The following is a 17,098-nucleotide window of genomic DNA, read 5'->3' on the forward strand; positions in this document are numbered from 1 at the left end:
ATCATACTAGGGAACCATTCAACAATCTTACAACAGCAAGGCAGACGCTATCCTTGAGTCTGGTGATATGAGCTTCCAGGCTAGTTTTATCTTTGCCTGATGGAGAGTGCAGAAGAGAGAATGTACATAGTGAACATAAGAAATAGGAGCAGCAGTAGGTCAGCTGGCCCGTTAAGCCTGCTCTACCATTCAATAAGATCATGGCTGATCTGGCCATGGTCTCATCTCCACCTACTGGCCTTTTCCCACAACCCTTAATTCCCCTACTATACAAAAATCTATCCAACCTTGTCTTAAATATATTTACTGAGGCCACCTCCACTGCTTCATTGGGCAGAGAATTCCACAGATTCACCACTCTCTGGGAAAAGCAGTTCCTCATCTGTGCTAAATCTACTCTCCCGAATCTTGAGGCTATGTCTCCTAGTTCTAGTCTCACTTACGAGCGGAAAGAACTTCCCTGCCTCTATCCCTTTCATATTTTTATGTTTCCTTAAGATCTCCTCTCATTCTTCTGAATTCCAGTGAGTACAGTCCCAGGCAACTCAATCTCTCCTCATAGTCTAACCCCCTCATCTCTGGAATCAACCTGGTGAACCTCCTCTGCACTGCCTCTAAAGCCAGTATACCCCCCAAGTAAGGAGACCAGAACTGCATGCAGTATTCCAGGTGCAGCCTCACCAGTACCCTGTACAGTTGCAGCATAACCTCCCTGCTCTTAAATTCAATCCCTCTAGCAACGAAGGCCAACATTCCATTTGCCTTCTTGATAGCTTGCTGCACCTGCAAACCAATCTTCTGTGATTCATTCACAAGTACTCCCATGTCCCTCTACACAGCATCATACTGCAATTTTTACCATTTAAATAATAATCTGCTCTTCCATTTTTCCTTCCAAAGTGGATGACTTCACATTTACCAACATTGTATTCCATCTGCCAGACCTTGCCCACTCACTTAACCTATCTTTATCTCTCTGCAGACTTGCCATAGCAATCAGAAGTTACTCACACTATCCTTCAGCAACAAGTTTTCAACCTAAATACAGATAAAATTAGAGTTTTCACAAAAAATAAGAGTTGTACGAATTGGCAAATGGAGTGCAGTGGATCCACAGCAATGACGTCAGAGTTGGTTCTTAGTGATTTTGGTAACTAGGAATGAAGTAGTAACTAGGGAACAAAATGACAGATGCTACGCACAAGTTGAAATTCCACACAGTAGCTCAAGAATTACAAGGGAATTTAAATGAAGATAATTAAGTAAAGCAAAGTAAATCTAAAGGATTAATGGGAACCATAAAACTGCTAAGTTATCATGAAACCACATCCAGTTCCCTAAGCAAGCTCCTTGGTAAAACAGGGATGGGCAGCAACTGCTGACCTTGCCAGCCATACCTAATTCTTGAAAATGAATAAAAGTCACAGTATTTACCTTCTTCCGGAGATGTAGAGATAGGAACAGCTGTTAGGTCATTAATAACATAATCAAATAGCCTTCCTTCTTCAGCATATGCCTTCAGTACTGGAACACAATCTTCCACTAAGACCTGCACAATAAAAAAAAGAATGACAGTACACCAATTGAGAAAAGATACGAAGTAATACTGCACAGAAACACTTTTGTGAGGAAAGTTCTCAAATGACTGGAACGTAGGAAATGAAGGAGCTTGAGCAGTTATAAGTACTCAGAAAGACTGGATATTGACCAAAATGGGGGTGGTGAGTAAAAAAGGTCTCTACCACTACCACAGGAATGAAAAGATGAAGCTCTAGAAAGGGTTTACAGAACCAATGAGAGAGGTCAATTTTAGAGGATCAAAGATTTAGGGGTTAACACTGGAAGGTTATGCTGATAAACTACGACTTTACTGAATGGCAGAGCAGGTGAGAGAGGGTGAAAGGCCTGCACTTGCTCTTTCATGAGCAACACATTCCATGCTATCATGCACACTGGGTTTGGGGGGGAATACTCATTACTGAAAGGTAATGCTAATAATTTACCAGCTTCCCAAATGTATCCAGACAGCTTGCCAAATGTGACTATTGTTTTGCATTGGCAGCACCTAACGACCCATTTTGGAATTAATTATCACTTGAGGCTCAGAGCTCATGCTAGGTGAGGCCCCAGTGCAGTTCTTTAAAAGGTTAATTGATTATGAATATGTTGAACAAACCAAAAGGTACATTGCAAAAAGAGCAGCTAAGTTTCAAAGAAAGGGTTGTGTTCAGGCACAGAGCAGTTTACATTTGCAGCATTAATAGGCTGAGGCTGTGAGTAAACTGGTATCAAGGTAGTATAGATTGTAAATAAGTAACCAAAAGGAATTAATAGAATGCATTGGAAGCAACCAGTGCTGAAATAGAGAATCAGAATACAAAACCTGAACAAAAGCAGTGGAGTTGACAGAGCTTGCCATGCAGTCGTAACCGGATTAATAATAAGAGTTAAATGTCAGACAAAATGAAGAGCTCTGTTACTAATTCTTGAAAATTAGGAAGGCAGTTTTGAAAATATTTGTCATGCACAATTGATGATTTAACCCAGAGCTTTTGAACATTTATACCTGGTAGCAATCTCCTTTCAGATTGTCCAGAACATCTCCACAGGTTTTGCGCATGTGTTTGCAACATGCGTCGATCACCATTTGGTCAATGTAGGAATTAGTTAAGGAATTTGAAAACACTTTTGCAAAATAAATTAAAACCTATAGTTGAATAAAATCTGATGGTATAAAAACATTATGATTTGCAAATAATATTTCCCAGCAAGAGGAAGTTTTGTAGGTCCATAACAGTTTTGCTATCCCAAAACAGGCATTCCCCAGCCATACTGTATAATTAAAACTGTAAAAAAAAGCACAAGACTTTCTTTACTGCTTGTACCTCTGATAAATCTACAAGTACAAGTCAGCTGTCAAGTTAAATAAACCAGTTGTTCGGGCATTCGCAAAACAAGATTTTTGAAAGTGTAAAAGACTGCACAAAAGTCAATTCATTTGAAACCCTATTTAGAGAGCTGTCTCCAGCTACTTCTCCAGTAAACGCAAAACAATTTCTCCAGAAAGTACAGGAACTGAAGATTAAGCACCCAAATGATATACATTGAATCATTCTCACTGATGGTAGTGTGGCTATCATGCTTGATGACAGGCTTATCCAATCATTTCCACACTGCTTGGCTATGGCAATAGCACCAAACACAGTCTTTAGAAAAAGCAATAGGAGGGCATTTGGCTCCTCAACTCTATTCCATCAATCACATTGGGAATGGACTCGTTGGTCAAGAGGTTTGGAGTTTAAAATGCAGAGCATGTACGAGGTTCCAATTCAAATCCCAGCAAGACTTTTGTTTGCCTGGCACAGAAGAGAAAATGAGGCCTGAGGCAGATCAGCCATGATCGTACTGACAGTGGAGCAGGCTTGACAGGCTAACTCCGGCCTCTCTTTTTAACAGCACAAGCTTTATCATTGCTCAACACATACAGAAATGCTGGAGGAACTCAACAAATCAAGCAGCACCTATGGATTGGAATAAACAGGGCCAGTTCTCATCCTGAAGTATCAAATTATTATTCCCCTAAATAAATGCTTCCTGACTTACTGAGTTCCTCTAGCATTTAGAGTGTGTTGCTCAGACACCTTTGAGGGGGGAAAACTCTGAAAAATGGGTTTGAGATCAGCAGAGCAGCTGCCTTGTGGATTTTCTGTGCAAGTTTTGAAATAGCAAGTGGGTCCAGTCAGGATATTCTGTGCGCTTGAAATCATTGGATAATTAGCTATTTGACAAAAGCCAATAAAAAGTGAGATTTAAGCAGAGCAGCCATTGTGAGTGGGTAGTGTCAAGAGTGGAGAGTTTGAGGCTCTTGCTCAAGAGAATTCAGCAAGGAGAGGTGGTAGCCAAGGAGTTTTTCTGGTAACTTTATTTCTTGTTATGCAAGTAGAGTCTGGCTCTTTGGTTTCGAAGCGGTTGGGGGGGGGGTGGTGGAGAGAAGAGGCAAGCAGTAGTGATAAGGGTTAGGGGAACAGACTGGAGGTATTGTGGACATGAAAGAGACAACTAAATGGTATGTTGCCTTCCGATGCCAGGGTCAGAGCTATTTTGGACCAAGTCCATAACATTCTTAAGTGGGAGGGTGAACAGCCAGAGGGTGTAGTCCACATCAATAACATTAAAGGGTTAACATCAAGAGCATCTGATGGCTCTGAGTCTGTACTCGCTGGAGTTCAGAAGAACAAAGGGGGATTTCATTGAAAGCCATCGAATACTGAAAGGCCTAAACTGCAGAGGATGTTTCCAGTTGTGGGGAGTCTCGGACCACAAGGCTTAGCCTCGAAACAGCAGGGCCCCTTTTTAAAAGAGATGAGAAGGAATTTCTTTAGACAGATGGTGGTGAATCTGAGGAATTCATTGCCACAGATGGTTCTGGAAGCCATGTTATTGTGTATATTTAAAACAGAGGTTGATAGGTTTTTGATTAGTAAGGGCGTCAAAGGTTACAAGAAGGCAGGAGAAATGGGTTGAGAGGGCTAATATATCAGCCGTCATGGAATGGTGGGGCAAACGCAATGGGCCTAGTTCTGCTCCGATGTCGTATGGTACCAATGCCAAGTGAATTCAGGGAGTTAGGTGCCAAGTTAAAGGACAGGACCTCCAAGTTTGTGATCTCATGATCGCTACCTGTACACAGCCACATTTTCCTGTTTCTGGCATAAGGAGATGGTTCAGAAGGGAGGGTTTCACATTTTTGGATCATTGGTCTCACTTCTTGGGAAGATGGGACATGTACAGAAGGGACTGTTCGCACCTCAGCTGAAGGGAGACGAGTATCCTCGTGGGAAGGTTTGCCATTTCTACTCCAGAGGATTGGGACCCAGAGTGCCAAGGCAGATTGTGGAGTGGTTATGGGGAAAAATTTTGTTACACCCACATACAAAGACAGAAGACAAAGTTGGGCACATTGGGAATAATGTTCTGAGTTGCATGTATTTCAATGCAAGGAGTATTGTAGATAAAACGGATGAGCTTAAAGCATGGATAAGAATGCGCAATTATGACATTGTAGCCATTAGTGAGACTTGGTCTGGCAGCTCAATGTTCTGAGGTTCCTGTTGTCTTAGACATGACAGAATGGGAGGGATAGCATTACTAGTCAGAGAAAGGCAGGATAGACTGAAGGACTCACTCATCTACCGAGTGTATATAGGTGGAATTGAGGAATAAGAAAACTATGATCTTGTAATTTGGATTATATTATATTACATCAGTGGGATTTAAGGGAGAAACTAAGTGATTTTAACTTTCCACACACTGACTGGGACTCTCATTCTGTAAAAGGGCTGAGTGGCATAGTTTGTAAAATGTGTACTAGAAAGGTTCCTTAATCAATTTAATGAGATCCCAACTAGAGGGAGCGTAATACTGGATCTCCTATTAGGGAATGACACAAGGCAAGTGACAGAAGTGCGTGTAGCTAAACATTTTGGATCTCATGATCATAATTCTATTTCAAGATAATTATGCAGAAGGATACGTTTGGTCCTTGAGTTCAGATTCTAAATTGGAGAAAATCAGAAAGGATCTGGCAAGTGTAAATTGGAACAGGTTGTTTTCTGGCAAAGGTATACTTGGGAAGTGGGAAGCCTTCAAAAGTGGAATTTTCAGATTATAGAATTATGCTCCTGTCAGAATAAAAGACAAAGATAACAAGTTTAGGGAATCAATCTTAAGAGTTTTTCCAAGGTTACCAGGAAAGTCAAAGGCAGTGGATGTTACCCCTATGAAATTTAGCAAGGCCTTTATCAAGTTCTCGCATGGAAGTTTGATCAAGAAGATTCAATCACTCGGCATTCAGGATGATGTAGTAAATTGGATTTGACATTGACTTGACAGGAGAAAACAGGGTGGTAGTAGAAAGTTGCCTTTCCGACCGGAGGCCTGTGGCCAGAGGCGTCCACAGGGATTGTTGCTGGGTCTGATGTTGCTTGCCATTTTTATCAATGATCTGGATGATAACATGGTGAACTGGATCAGCAAATTTGAGGACCACACCAAGATTGGGGGTGTAGTGGACAGCGAGGAAGGCTATCAAAACTTGTAGTGGGATCTGGACCAGTTAGAAATATGGGCTGAAAAGCAGCAGGCAGAATCTGTCTATTTATTTATTCAGCGATATAGCACGTACCAGTAACTCCACAACCTCGTTTTTATCCTAACCTAATCACGGAACAATTTACAGTAACCAATTAACCTACTTGGTATGTCTGTTGGAGGAAACCAGAGCACCTGGGGGAAAATGTATTCCATGGGGAGGACATGTAAATTCCTTACTGAACAGCGCAGGAACTGAACTCCAAAATGCCTCAGGTTGCAATACTGTCATGTTACCAGGGCAGCCATGGCAATACCAATATAATGCAGACAAGTGTGAAGTTGCACTTTGGGAGGACAAACCAGAATAGGTCTTCCATAGTGAACAGGAGGGCACTGACGAGTGCGGTATCTGGGAATATAGATCCAAAATTATTTTAGAAGTGGTGTCACAGGTAGATAGGGTCATAGAAAAAGCTTTTGGCACAGAGGTCATCTTAAATCAATGTAGTGAGCTGGGTATCATGTTGAAGTTGTACAAGACGTTAGTGAGGCCTAATTTGGAGTATTGTGTGCAGTTTTGGTCACCTGCCTAAAGGAAAATACCAGTAAGATTGAAAGAGTACAGAAAAAATTTATAAGGAAGTTGACAAGACTTGAGGGCCCAAATTATGGGGGAAAATTCAATAAACTAGGACTTTATTCCCCAGGGTATAGGAAAGTTAGGGGAGACTAGAGTGGTATACAAAAGTATGAGGTATAGATAGCATAAACGCAAGCAGGATTTTTCCACTGAGGTTGGGTGAGACTGGAACTAGAGGTCAGCCGTTGGGTGAAAAGTGAAATAGTTAAGGCAGACCTGAGGGGGAACTCCTTCACTTAGGATAGCAAGAGTCTGGAAGTGGTGGATGTGGGTTCGATTTCTACACCCAAGAGAAATTTGGATAACTATGTGGATTGGGGGTGGGGGGGGGGGAATATAGAGACTAGTCCAGGTCAATAGGACTAGGCAGAATAGACTAGATGGACTGAATGGCCTGTTTCTGTGCTGTAGTGCTCTACAACTAACTAGGTAATGGATAGAACAGTCTGTCAGGAAGGGACAGAGCAGAGAAACAGGATGGAACAACTTTAGTCGGAGCAGGGAAGTATGACATTAGGATAACATTTTTAAAAGTACTTAATCTGATTACACTCAGCATTCAAAACAAGATAAATGAATTAATGATATTTCTGGAATTAAGCAGAGACTGTCTCAGAGCCAGTACAGTTGTGCAGAGAGACTAAAAACTGGGAGCAAACAGTCCACAGTACCACGCCTGTAGAAGAGATGGACAAAATCAATGAGGAGAGCACTCATAATGGAAAAATGAAGACAGTGGAAATAAAAGATCATAGCTTAAGAAATAGAGTTCTCAACTTGGGTAGAGCCACAGCAAGGGACAGAAAACAATGCTGGGTGTTGTCAGTACACTTCTCAAACAATACTGGTAATGCAGCACCAAAGCAGGGGGAGATTATTGAGTAACAAGTGTTACTCAATAATTACAGAAGATTTTAAATGTGGACTGGACAAACCAATTAAGCAGAGACAGTTTGAGAGAGTGAACTCATGGAGTGCTTAAGGGGTTTCCAGATCAGTATATTGAAAAATCAACAAATCATTTAATTTGGATTTAGTACTATATAATAAAGAGTAAATTAATATGTAAAAGGCATCCGTTGGTCTTGCGAGACCATGGATCTGCGCCTGGAAAGTCTTCACTCTCCAGGGCACAGGCCTGGGCAAGATTGTATGGAAGACCAGCAGTTGCCTATGCTGTAAGTTTCCCCTCTCTACGACACCAATGTTGTCCAAGGGAAGGGCATTAGGACCCATACAGCTTGGCACCAGTGTCGTCGCAGAGCAATGTGTGACTAAGTGCCTTGCTCAAGGACACAACACATTCCCTTGGCTGGGGCTCGAACTCACGACCTTCAGGTCGCTAGTCCAATGCCTCAACCACTTGGCCACTTAATATGTAAAGGTTACCAATAAACATATTTACAAATCTTTTGAGACAAACTTCCAACAGGACCTGTGATCAATACAACTGAGAAAAATGTAGATTTTGGTAAAGGACAAAGACACTAACAAATAAACAAAGGAAACTGTCAGACTAACCTAGCAATAACACAGTAAATGTTTCTACGTGTATGTAAAAAGAACAAATTAGCAAATACTTGTGGGTCCTTTAGTATTTCCATCGTCTTAGTCTTAACGTACCCATCCAAATGCCTCTTAAATGTTACAATTGTACATGCCTCAACCACCTCCTTTGGCAGCTCACTCGCAGTACTCACTACCCTCTAAAGAAGTTGCCTCTTAGTTCTCTTCTATCGAAGGGTGGAGTAAAGTCAAGATGGTGCTAGACAGCAACTCCTTTGTTTGCATCTTCAGAAACAGCTTGATTCCTAACTTTGACTTTTTTTCTTTTTCAAGGTTCTTTTGAAGAGCTTGACCTGGAGTAACACTCTGACTTCGGTTCTTTGCGAGAATGGGATCTGCTCTCAGGGCCTCATGGCCAGCCGCTTTCCACTTTCTGATATCTCAAGGATGCAGCCTGGCAGACTAGCACGCCTTCAGGGTACCGGATTTTCGTGGCTCTGGAGATGGGCTAATTCAAGGCCAGTGTCCCTGACTGAGGTGTCGCGGGAGAACACGGAACATCAGGAGCAGCAGTTTGGCTGCTGCTGGCTGGGTGTCCAGAGACCTGAGCTCGCTGGGTGCAGTGCTTGGAAAAACTGACACAACAGACTTTTAACATCATAAATCAGTGAGTTGTTTTGTCATGTCTCTCTCCCTTCTCGCTGTGAAACAGGGACACTTCTTTCTCTCTTATTAGAGACAGAGAGAGCGAGCCTGTGGTACGTCAAATTACCACGTGAGCCAGCAGTCTGTGGAGTACTGCAAATCTGTTTCTTTAATGATGCTTTGCAGCATGATTGAGTGCTCGGCGCTGATGTCTTTTTTGCTGGGGGGGGGGTTGTTGACTTGCAGCTGCATGTGCATTAAAGGAGGGGCTTTGGAATTCTAACGTTTAACTGTCACTCATTCTTTGGGGCACTCCTCTGTTTTCAAGGATGTTCGTGAAGAAAAAGAATTTCAGAATGTATATTGTATACACTTCTCTGACACTAAATGTACCTATTGATTAAATATTTTCCATCTTATCTTGTATCTGTGCTCTCTAACTTTGTACAGCCCAATTGCGGGGAAAAGACGACCATGCAACTTATCCATACCCCTCATGATTTGTAAAGTTCTCTGAGATCACACCACCCCCGCCACCAATTGAGAACATCTTCTAAAGGCAGTATCTCGAGAAGGTGGTATCCATCCTTAAGGACCCTCACCACCTACGACATGCCCTCCTCTCATTACTACCATCAGGAAGGAGGTACAAAATATGAAGACCACACTCAATGTTTTTGGAACAGCTTCTTCCCCTCTGCCATCAGATTTCTGAACACTAACTACTTCACCATAATTGTAACCGACAGTAATTTGTTATGCCTGCACTGTATTGCTGCCCCCAAAACAACAAATTTCATGACTTATGTCAGTGATGCAAACACTGGTCAAGTCTGATTCTTTCTTCTGCACCTTAGGGAATAAACATTCAGCATGGCCAACCTGCAGGCCCCCAAGTCCAAGCAGCATCCTCATGACTGATGGGGGCCAACATGCCACTCAGTATACACACACAGCTGTGTATTTATATTCCCAGGTTGTCAGCGCCCTGCTGTTCACTGTATAGATCCTCCCTGGACTGAATGTCCAAAATGCATTACCCTCACACTTACCCAAGTTGAAATCAATTTGCCATTCCTCAGTCCATCTCCCTAATGATTAAGATCTCTTTGTAATTCATTGCAACCTACTTCACTAGCAAAATGATCACTTAATTTAGCACCATCACTAAATTTGCTAATTGTCTCCATCTGCATACACATCCATTACATGAATAACAAGAGGTTACCCCACCATTCACTGAATCAACCTTCAACCCTCTGCTTCCCATCGCTGAACTCATTTTAAAAAAACACTTCACGAGCTTACCTGAATCCCATGCACCTAAGATTCCAATTAAGACGATAAAGACCTTACGGAAGTCCATATAAACATCCAGTGCCCTGCCTTCATTCATCCCCTCAGTAAGAACTCCAAAAATAAATTAATCAGACATGACTTCCCATGCACAAAATCATGCTTTTTCAGATTAGGCATTGACTCTCCAAGTGATGGTAGACTTTGTTCCTCAGAATTCCTTCCAGTAATTCTCAAAATGCTGGAGACACTCAGTAGGTCAGGCATCAATGGAGTGGAATTAACAGTCAACATCTCAGGCCAAGACCCTACATCAGAACTGTAGAAGAAAGGGTAGAAGCCAGAATGAAAAGGTGGGGGAGGGGAAGGAGTACAAGCTGGAAAGTGATGGGTAAAGCAAGGTGAGTGAGGGAGACGGTAAGTAGGTGGAGGGGGGAGGTGATGATCAGTGGAAAAGGTAAAGGGCTGAAGAAAGAATCTGATAGGAGAGAACCCTGGGAGAAAGCGAGGGAGAGGGGGCGCACCAGAGAGGGGTGACAGGCAGGTGAGGCAAGTGAAGGAGAAAAGGAGGAGCTGGAGTGGGGGAAGGGGAACAAAGGACAAAGGAAGAAATCAGACATTAGGAAAAAAATTATGCTCATGCCAACAGGTAGCCAAATGAAATATGAAGTGTTGCTCCTCTAACCTGGAAGTGGCCTCAATGTGGTAGCAGAGGAAGCCATGGATCAACACGTCCGAATGGGAATGGGGAGTGGAATTAAAATGGTTGGCCACTCGAAAATTCCACCTGATGCGATTGGCTGAGCCAAAGTGCTTGACAAGGCAGTGCCCAAATCTACACTTGGTCTTACTATATAGAAGCCACACCAAGAGCACTGGATGATCGTGACAGAATTGCAGCTGAAGTACTGCCTCACCTGGCAGGACTGTTTGGGGCCCTGAACAGCACTGATGGAGGAGGTAGCACTTGTGGCACTTACAGCGACAAGTGCCAGAAGGGGAATCAGTGAGGTGAGGACAAGGCAATCATGGAAAGAGCGATCCTGAGAGATGAGGGTGGGGTGTGCATGGGGAGGAAAAGGGTAAAGATATGTTTAGTGATAGGATCCTGTTGAAAATGCAGAAGATGCAAAGAATGATGTGCAGGATTTGGAGGCCCAGGAATGGTAGGGAAGGACATGAGGAACTCTATCCCTACAATGGCAGCAGGAAGATGGAGTGAGGCCAAATGTCTGGGAACTGGAGATGTGGATGAGAGTAGGATCAGTGGTAGAGAAAGGGAAACAGCATTCTTTGAAGGAGGAAGATATCTTAAGATGCTCCTGAAAAGAAAGCCTCATCCTGAGGCTATCAGTAACTTCCCTACAAAATGAAATCAAGCTCACCATGTTGTATTTTCCTGGGCTGTCCTTGCTAACATTCTTGAACAATGGAACAACATTAGTCACCCACCAGTCTTCTGGTACTTCACCTGTGGCAAATGACGAAGCAAATAACTCTACAAGGGCTTCTGCAATTTCATCCCTAGCCTCTCTCAAAACCTGAAGGCCTTGAACACAAGAGAACCTTTTGCTGTTAATCTAACTTTGGAACATTTTGCATGTCCACCTCCATGGAAAGCACAGCTGCTTCTTTTAGCTGTTTACATGTGTATGGCTGAATGGCAATTAAACTTGAACTTGAGAATCTCCAGGAAGTGGAGATCAACAAGTCTAGAGGAAATAAAGATCCAGAAGAAATTAGCAATAGCAGTAAAAGCACACAAATACCCACGTCCTGATGGCTTGCATCCCAGGTTTTTAAACAGATGATAGCTATAGATGTTTTCCAAAATTCCACTGAATAGAGATACCATGATTGGAAGCTACGAAACTAACCTCACTAATCAAGGAAAAAACTAGAACTACAACTAGTTTAGCCAATGTCAGTAAATGGAAAAATTATCAAGTGGTAAGAGTGCACTAGGGTATTAATAAAAATAATCAGATTGGACAGTTAATTTATGAAAAGGAAAATACTTAATCAATTTGTTAATTTTCTTGAGGATGAACCAGAAATAAACTACACTCTCAGATGATATTTAATGAAGTGCCTCACTGGAGATTTTTTCTTAAAAAAGACTCATGATTCCGGGCAATACAATGGAACTGGCTAAGAGGGAGATATGTTTTTGTTGTTCTTCTTCTTCGCACCTTGTAGTGCATTGGGCTGCAACCTTGCTGTTGCTTATAGCATTTGTCTGTTTTTTTTTAAACAAGGCTTAGGCTCAACCTAGCATAGATGGAAAGCGCGCACAAGCTGGCCAAAGAGGGAGAAATCAGTAGGAATAAATGGACACTTGAGATGACTGGGACGTCGCAGGAATTCCAGGGGTGGGGCTGGGGCAGGGACTCATCTGTTCAAAATCCACATCAATGACTTGGATGAGGATCTAAATATGCTATGTTCAAGTTTGCTGATATGAAACTGGGGGCAGTGTGGGTTGTTGAAGAAAATGCAGAGGGTCTTTAGGAATCTTTATAGCAGTGAATGGGCAAAGCCTGGCTGCTGAAATATAACATGGGGAATAAAAAGGTATGGGATAGCAGAGCTGATGATAATTTGAATGAAAAATAAATGATTTAGTTCAGATGTGTGTTTGACAACCAGCACAGGAGCACAAGCAGTGGGTCATGGGCCTGCCCAAGCTATATAACTGATTTTTTAAATGGTAAGAGAACAAAACTTGAGGTATAGAAGGACCTCCATGTTCTTGTACATAAATCACCCGAGGTTAAAGTATAGGCATGCAAGTCAAATGGTGTATACTTTTCTCTAAGCATTATGAGAAAATGGTGGGAGAATAGACTTAAATATTAGGCCAGCAACGATCTACTGAGCAGGCTTGAGGGTCCATATGGTCCACCCTTACTTTCTTACGTCATTTCTTGACCTGGACTGCAAGAGGATCTCAGTAAAGAATGTACATATTTCTGGTGATACAGCATCTGGAATATAATGAACAGGTATAGTATCCATACTGAAGGCAAGAGACACTTGCGTTGAGACAGTGTAATCACGGTTCATTAGATTGATTTCTGGAATCGATGTGGGGGGTTGGGGAGAGAGAGTTTTTAGCTGCTGTCCTTGAAGGGCCTATACTGTTTTAAATTTTAGAAGAATGAATTCAGCAATAAAATTTTTCACTACACCACAGTACACATGACATTAAACCAATTTACCATCAGGAACTCTTACACAGCTTGAAGGGTAGATATCTAGACATTTTCACTATGGGAGAATCTAGAACAAGAGGACAAAAAGTAAGTGAACATTTAATTGTCAGCAGAGGATTAATACTAAAAGCTGGAACCTTACTTCACCATCTGCAGTAAAACCTAGAGAATATATTGTAACTCTCTCCTTCTCCACTCAAAATGACTAGACAGTATTCCTGTAAATCCTACCAGCTTTAAGCCAGCCATTTCACACCATTTACCTACTAATTCAGGCAAGGGTAAAGGATATTTCCACCATGGTGACCATCTTTGGCTTTAACTTAACCAGCTCACACAGGATTCCACCATCGCCTCCTCCCAAGATAAGAATCTCTTTCCCTGTATAGTCCTCTACTCCACTGCCCATTATAGCCTGTGTATATGGGAGGTCACTTTCTCCCAAATCTGAAACAAAGAAATATATATTGTTTACTACATCATTCAGTAAGGAATTAAATGCAACAGGCTCAACAGTAATTTCAAGGACAAAGGAGGTTTAAGTCCTAAGGAGCACTGGTAGGGCTCTTGCACTATCAGAAGGTGGTAAAGATCCAGCCTTACCCCCGTCTTATCCAGTGCTTGAGAACTGTTCCACATGGACTTAAAAACAAGTGACATCATTCCCTCTTCACAGATGTTGGCATTTATCAATTCATTACTTCAAATGTAGGAACATTTTTAGGAGGTGGTTTACATATAAATATATCTTATTTTACAGAGCAGAATGTAGGAAATCGGACGCAGGTCTTATAAAACAATAAGGCAGCTTTTAAAAAAGCCCAAGTTCAACCCTGCCCTCATCCCTTCCACAGCACTAAAGGAGCGGTTGTGTATTACCAGAATTTTTAGTTTTTGTTGTAAGCTTGCACTTACATCATGGACTCAGTTCCAACAAGGAAGAGTGGGACTCAAAAACAATTCACACCTTTAAATTATGTACAAGGAATCCTTTTTTTCCCTCCTTTCCTTCTCTAAGCCACCTATAATGTCCTTAGACTATGGATTGTCAGTGGATATTAAGAGAGCTTGGCAAAGATCAGCATTCAAAACAGGTTACAATGGACAAAAAAAAACAAAGCAACGAAGATTGCATGAAACAAGACACAAGAACAAATAAAATTCCACTCTTGTATGTTTATTAACAAATAAACTAATCAACTGTTAAGAAGATGAGAAAACCAGTAAATACTTACTAATGTCACCATTGAGGATGAGAATATTTCCAAACTGCTTTGAATGAAGAATCTTGATGTTCTGATATGCAGAATCTTCATCATAAACAACATCATCAATATCATACTCAACCAACCGGCCATCTGCAGTAGGCCAGTATCTATCAATGGTCCCCCCTCTGATGATCGCAGGTAACCTGTGTAGGGCAATATTGGGTGAATGAACAAATCTGCATTTACATTCCTCCTTATAAGGGCAGTTAATCTGCAAGAATATTAGTAGACACATCTCCTTAATGAAGTTAACAAGGCTATAGACAGAATGTACTTCTCACTCTTATCTCTCCCTCAATATTCAGTTCTGAAGTAGGATTTATGGTACAAAATTCTGCAAACAAATTAAGTACTTTGATTTGACCGGTGTTGCTTTAAATTCAAAACTTTAATTGGGATTTTAAAATTCTAGCTGTAGTTAATCTGTAATTCCAAAACCAAATATGACACCTTAAAAGGTCTAGTCTCCATTACAGCAAATGCCCAAACTAATCAAGAACCTATCAACCTCTGCTTTAAATATCCCCATTGACTTGACCTCCAAAGCTATATACAGCAATGAATTCCACAGATTCACCACCCTTTGGCTACAGAAATTCCTCCTCAGCTCTATTCTAAATAGATGTCCCTCTATTCTGAGACTGTGCACTCTGCTCCTAAATCAGAATTAGAGAAAAAACTATTGCTCAAAGTGGTGATAGCCTGGTTTCTCTAATCATTCATGTGTTCTCCATTTGACCCAATCCATACACATTTAAGCACTGCAAGGGACTCAAGTTGCTCGTTCAGTATTGAGGTGAACATAATCGGTCAGTCAAATGGCTATATGGTAACAAGAAGATAGCGCAATTGCACCTGAAGTAAATGATTTCTGAAGAGAGAAGGCAAATCAATCCAATATACAGCTCAGGGAGGTAATACAGGCAAAGGAGGAAGGAAAATTATATGATAAACTGAAAATGCTGTAAATACTCAGGTATTTAACTATCTCTTCCTGCAAATGCGGCCCGACTGCTGGATATTTCTAGCTTTTTTCATTTTACATTCGATCTCCACGATCTGCAGTTCTGTGACTTTCACTTGACAATATTGGAAATGCCAGCTCTGTATCGTGCAAATATAACGATCAATATTAAAATGCCTTCCATAAACAGAAGTAAAACACAAAACACTGGCAAGATTCAAACATGGTTTGATGTTTGAATTTCTGAGTCTTCTATGACAGTGTTTAGCATTTCACTTTAGTTGTTGCCAAGGTGTAGCTGTCAGAAGGCACAGATAGTCATAGTCATACTCTATTGATCCCGGGGGAAATTGGTTTTCGTTACAGTTGCACCATAAATAATAAATAGAAAATAGTAATAAAACCATAAATAGTTAAATAGTAATATGTAAATTATGCCAGTAAATTATGAACTAAGTCCAGGACCAGTCTATTGGCTCAGGGTGTCTGACCCTCCAAGGGAGGAGTTGTAAGGTTTGATGGCCACAGGCAGGAAAGACTTCCTATGACGCCCTGTGTTGCATCTTGGTGGAATGATTCTCTGGCTGAATGTACTCCTTGCCCACCCAGTACATTATGTAGTGGATGGGAGACATTGACCAAGATGGCATGCAACTTAGACAGCATCCTCTTTTCAGACACCACCGTCAGAGAGTCCAGTTCCATCCCCACAACATCACTGGCCTTACGAATGAGTCTGTTGATTCTGTTGGTGTCTACTACCCTCAGCCTGTTGCCCCAGCACACAACAGAAAACGTGATGGCACTGGCTACCACAGACTCGTAGAACATCCTCAGCATCGTCCAGCAGATGTTAAAGGACCTCAGTCTCCTCAGGAAATAGAGACGGCTCTGACCCTTCTTGTAGACAGCCTCAGTGTTCTTTGACCAGTCCAGTTTATTGTCAATTCGTATCCCCAGGTATTTGTAATCCTCCACCATGTCCACATTGACCCCCTGGATAGAAACAGGGGTCACGGGTACCTTAGCTTTCCTCAGGTCTACCACCAGCTCCTTAGTCTTTTTCACATTAAGCTGCAGATAATTCTGCTCACACCATGTGACAAAGTTTCCTACCGTAGCCCTGTACTCAGCCTCATCTCCCTTGCTGATGCATCCAACTATGGCAGAGTCATCGGAAAACTTCTGAAGATGACAAGACTCTGTGCAGTAGTTGAAGTCCGAGGTGTAAATGGTGAAGAGAAAGGGAGACAAGACAGTCCCCTGTGGAGCCCCAGACACAAAACATGACAGCACAGAAACATTTTTAGCCCATCCAGTACATGCCAAACTATTATGCTTCCTAGTCCCAATGACCTGCACCCAAATTATAGCCATCTGTATCCTTCCCATGCATGTACCTATCCAAATTTCTCTTAGATATTTAAATGAACCCGCATCCACCACTTCCGCTGGCAGACCGTTCCTCACT

The 17,098-nt window shown here is 41.8% G+C and overlaps 1 protein-coding gene across 1 annotated transcript in view; it reads right to left on the minus strand.

Annotated features, from left to right (window-relative positions):
• The window catches only part of sms (spermine synthase), a 64,564-nt gene that overhangs the window by 21,453 nt on the left and 26,013 nt on the right, over window positions 1–17,098 (minus strand). Inside the window, exons 5-8 of the mRNA XM_063051305.1 lie at window positions 14,631–14,806; window positions 13,686–13,842; window positions 2,567–2,654; window positions 1,435–1,549 (exon numbers count right to left, since the gene is read on the minus strand). Of these exons, the coding sequence (XP_062907375.1) occupies window positions 1,435–1,549; window positions 2,567–2,654; window positions 13,686–13,842; window positions 14,631–14,806 (536 nt within the window). The remainder of the gene's footprint in view (window positions 1–1,434; window positions 1,550–2,566; window positions 2,655–13,685; window positions 13,843–14,630; window positions 14,807–17,098) is intronic.

Source organism: Mobula hypostoma, chromosome 6 (genome assembly GCF_963921235.1).
Source record: "Mobula hypostoma chromosome 6, sMobHyp1.1, whole genome shotgun sequence".
NCBI classification, from domain to species: domain Eukaryota; kingdom Metazoa; phylum Chordata; class Chondrichthyes; order Myliobatiformes; family Myliobatidae; genus Mobula; species Mobula hypostoma.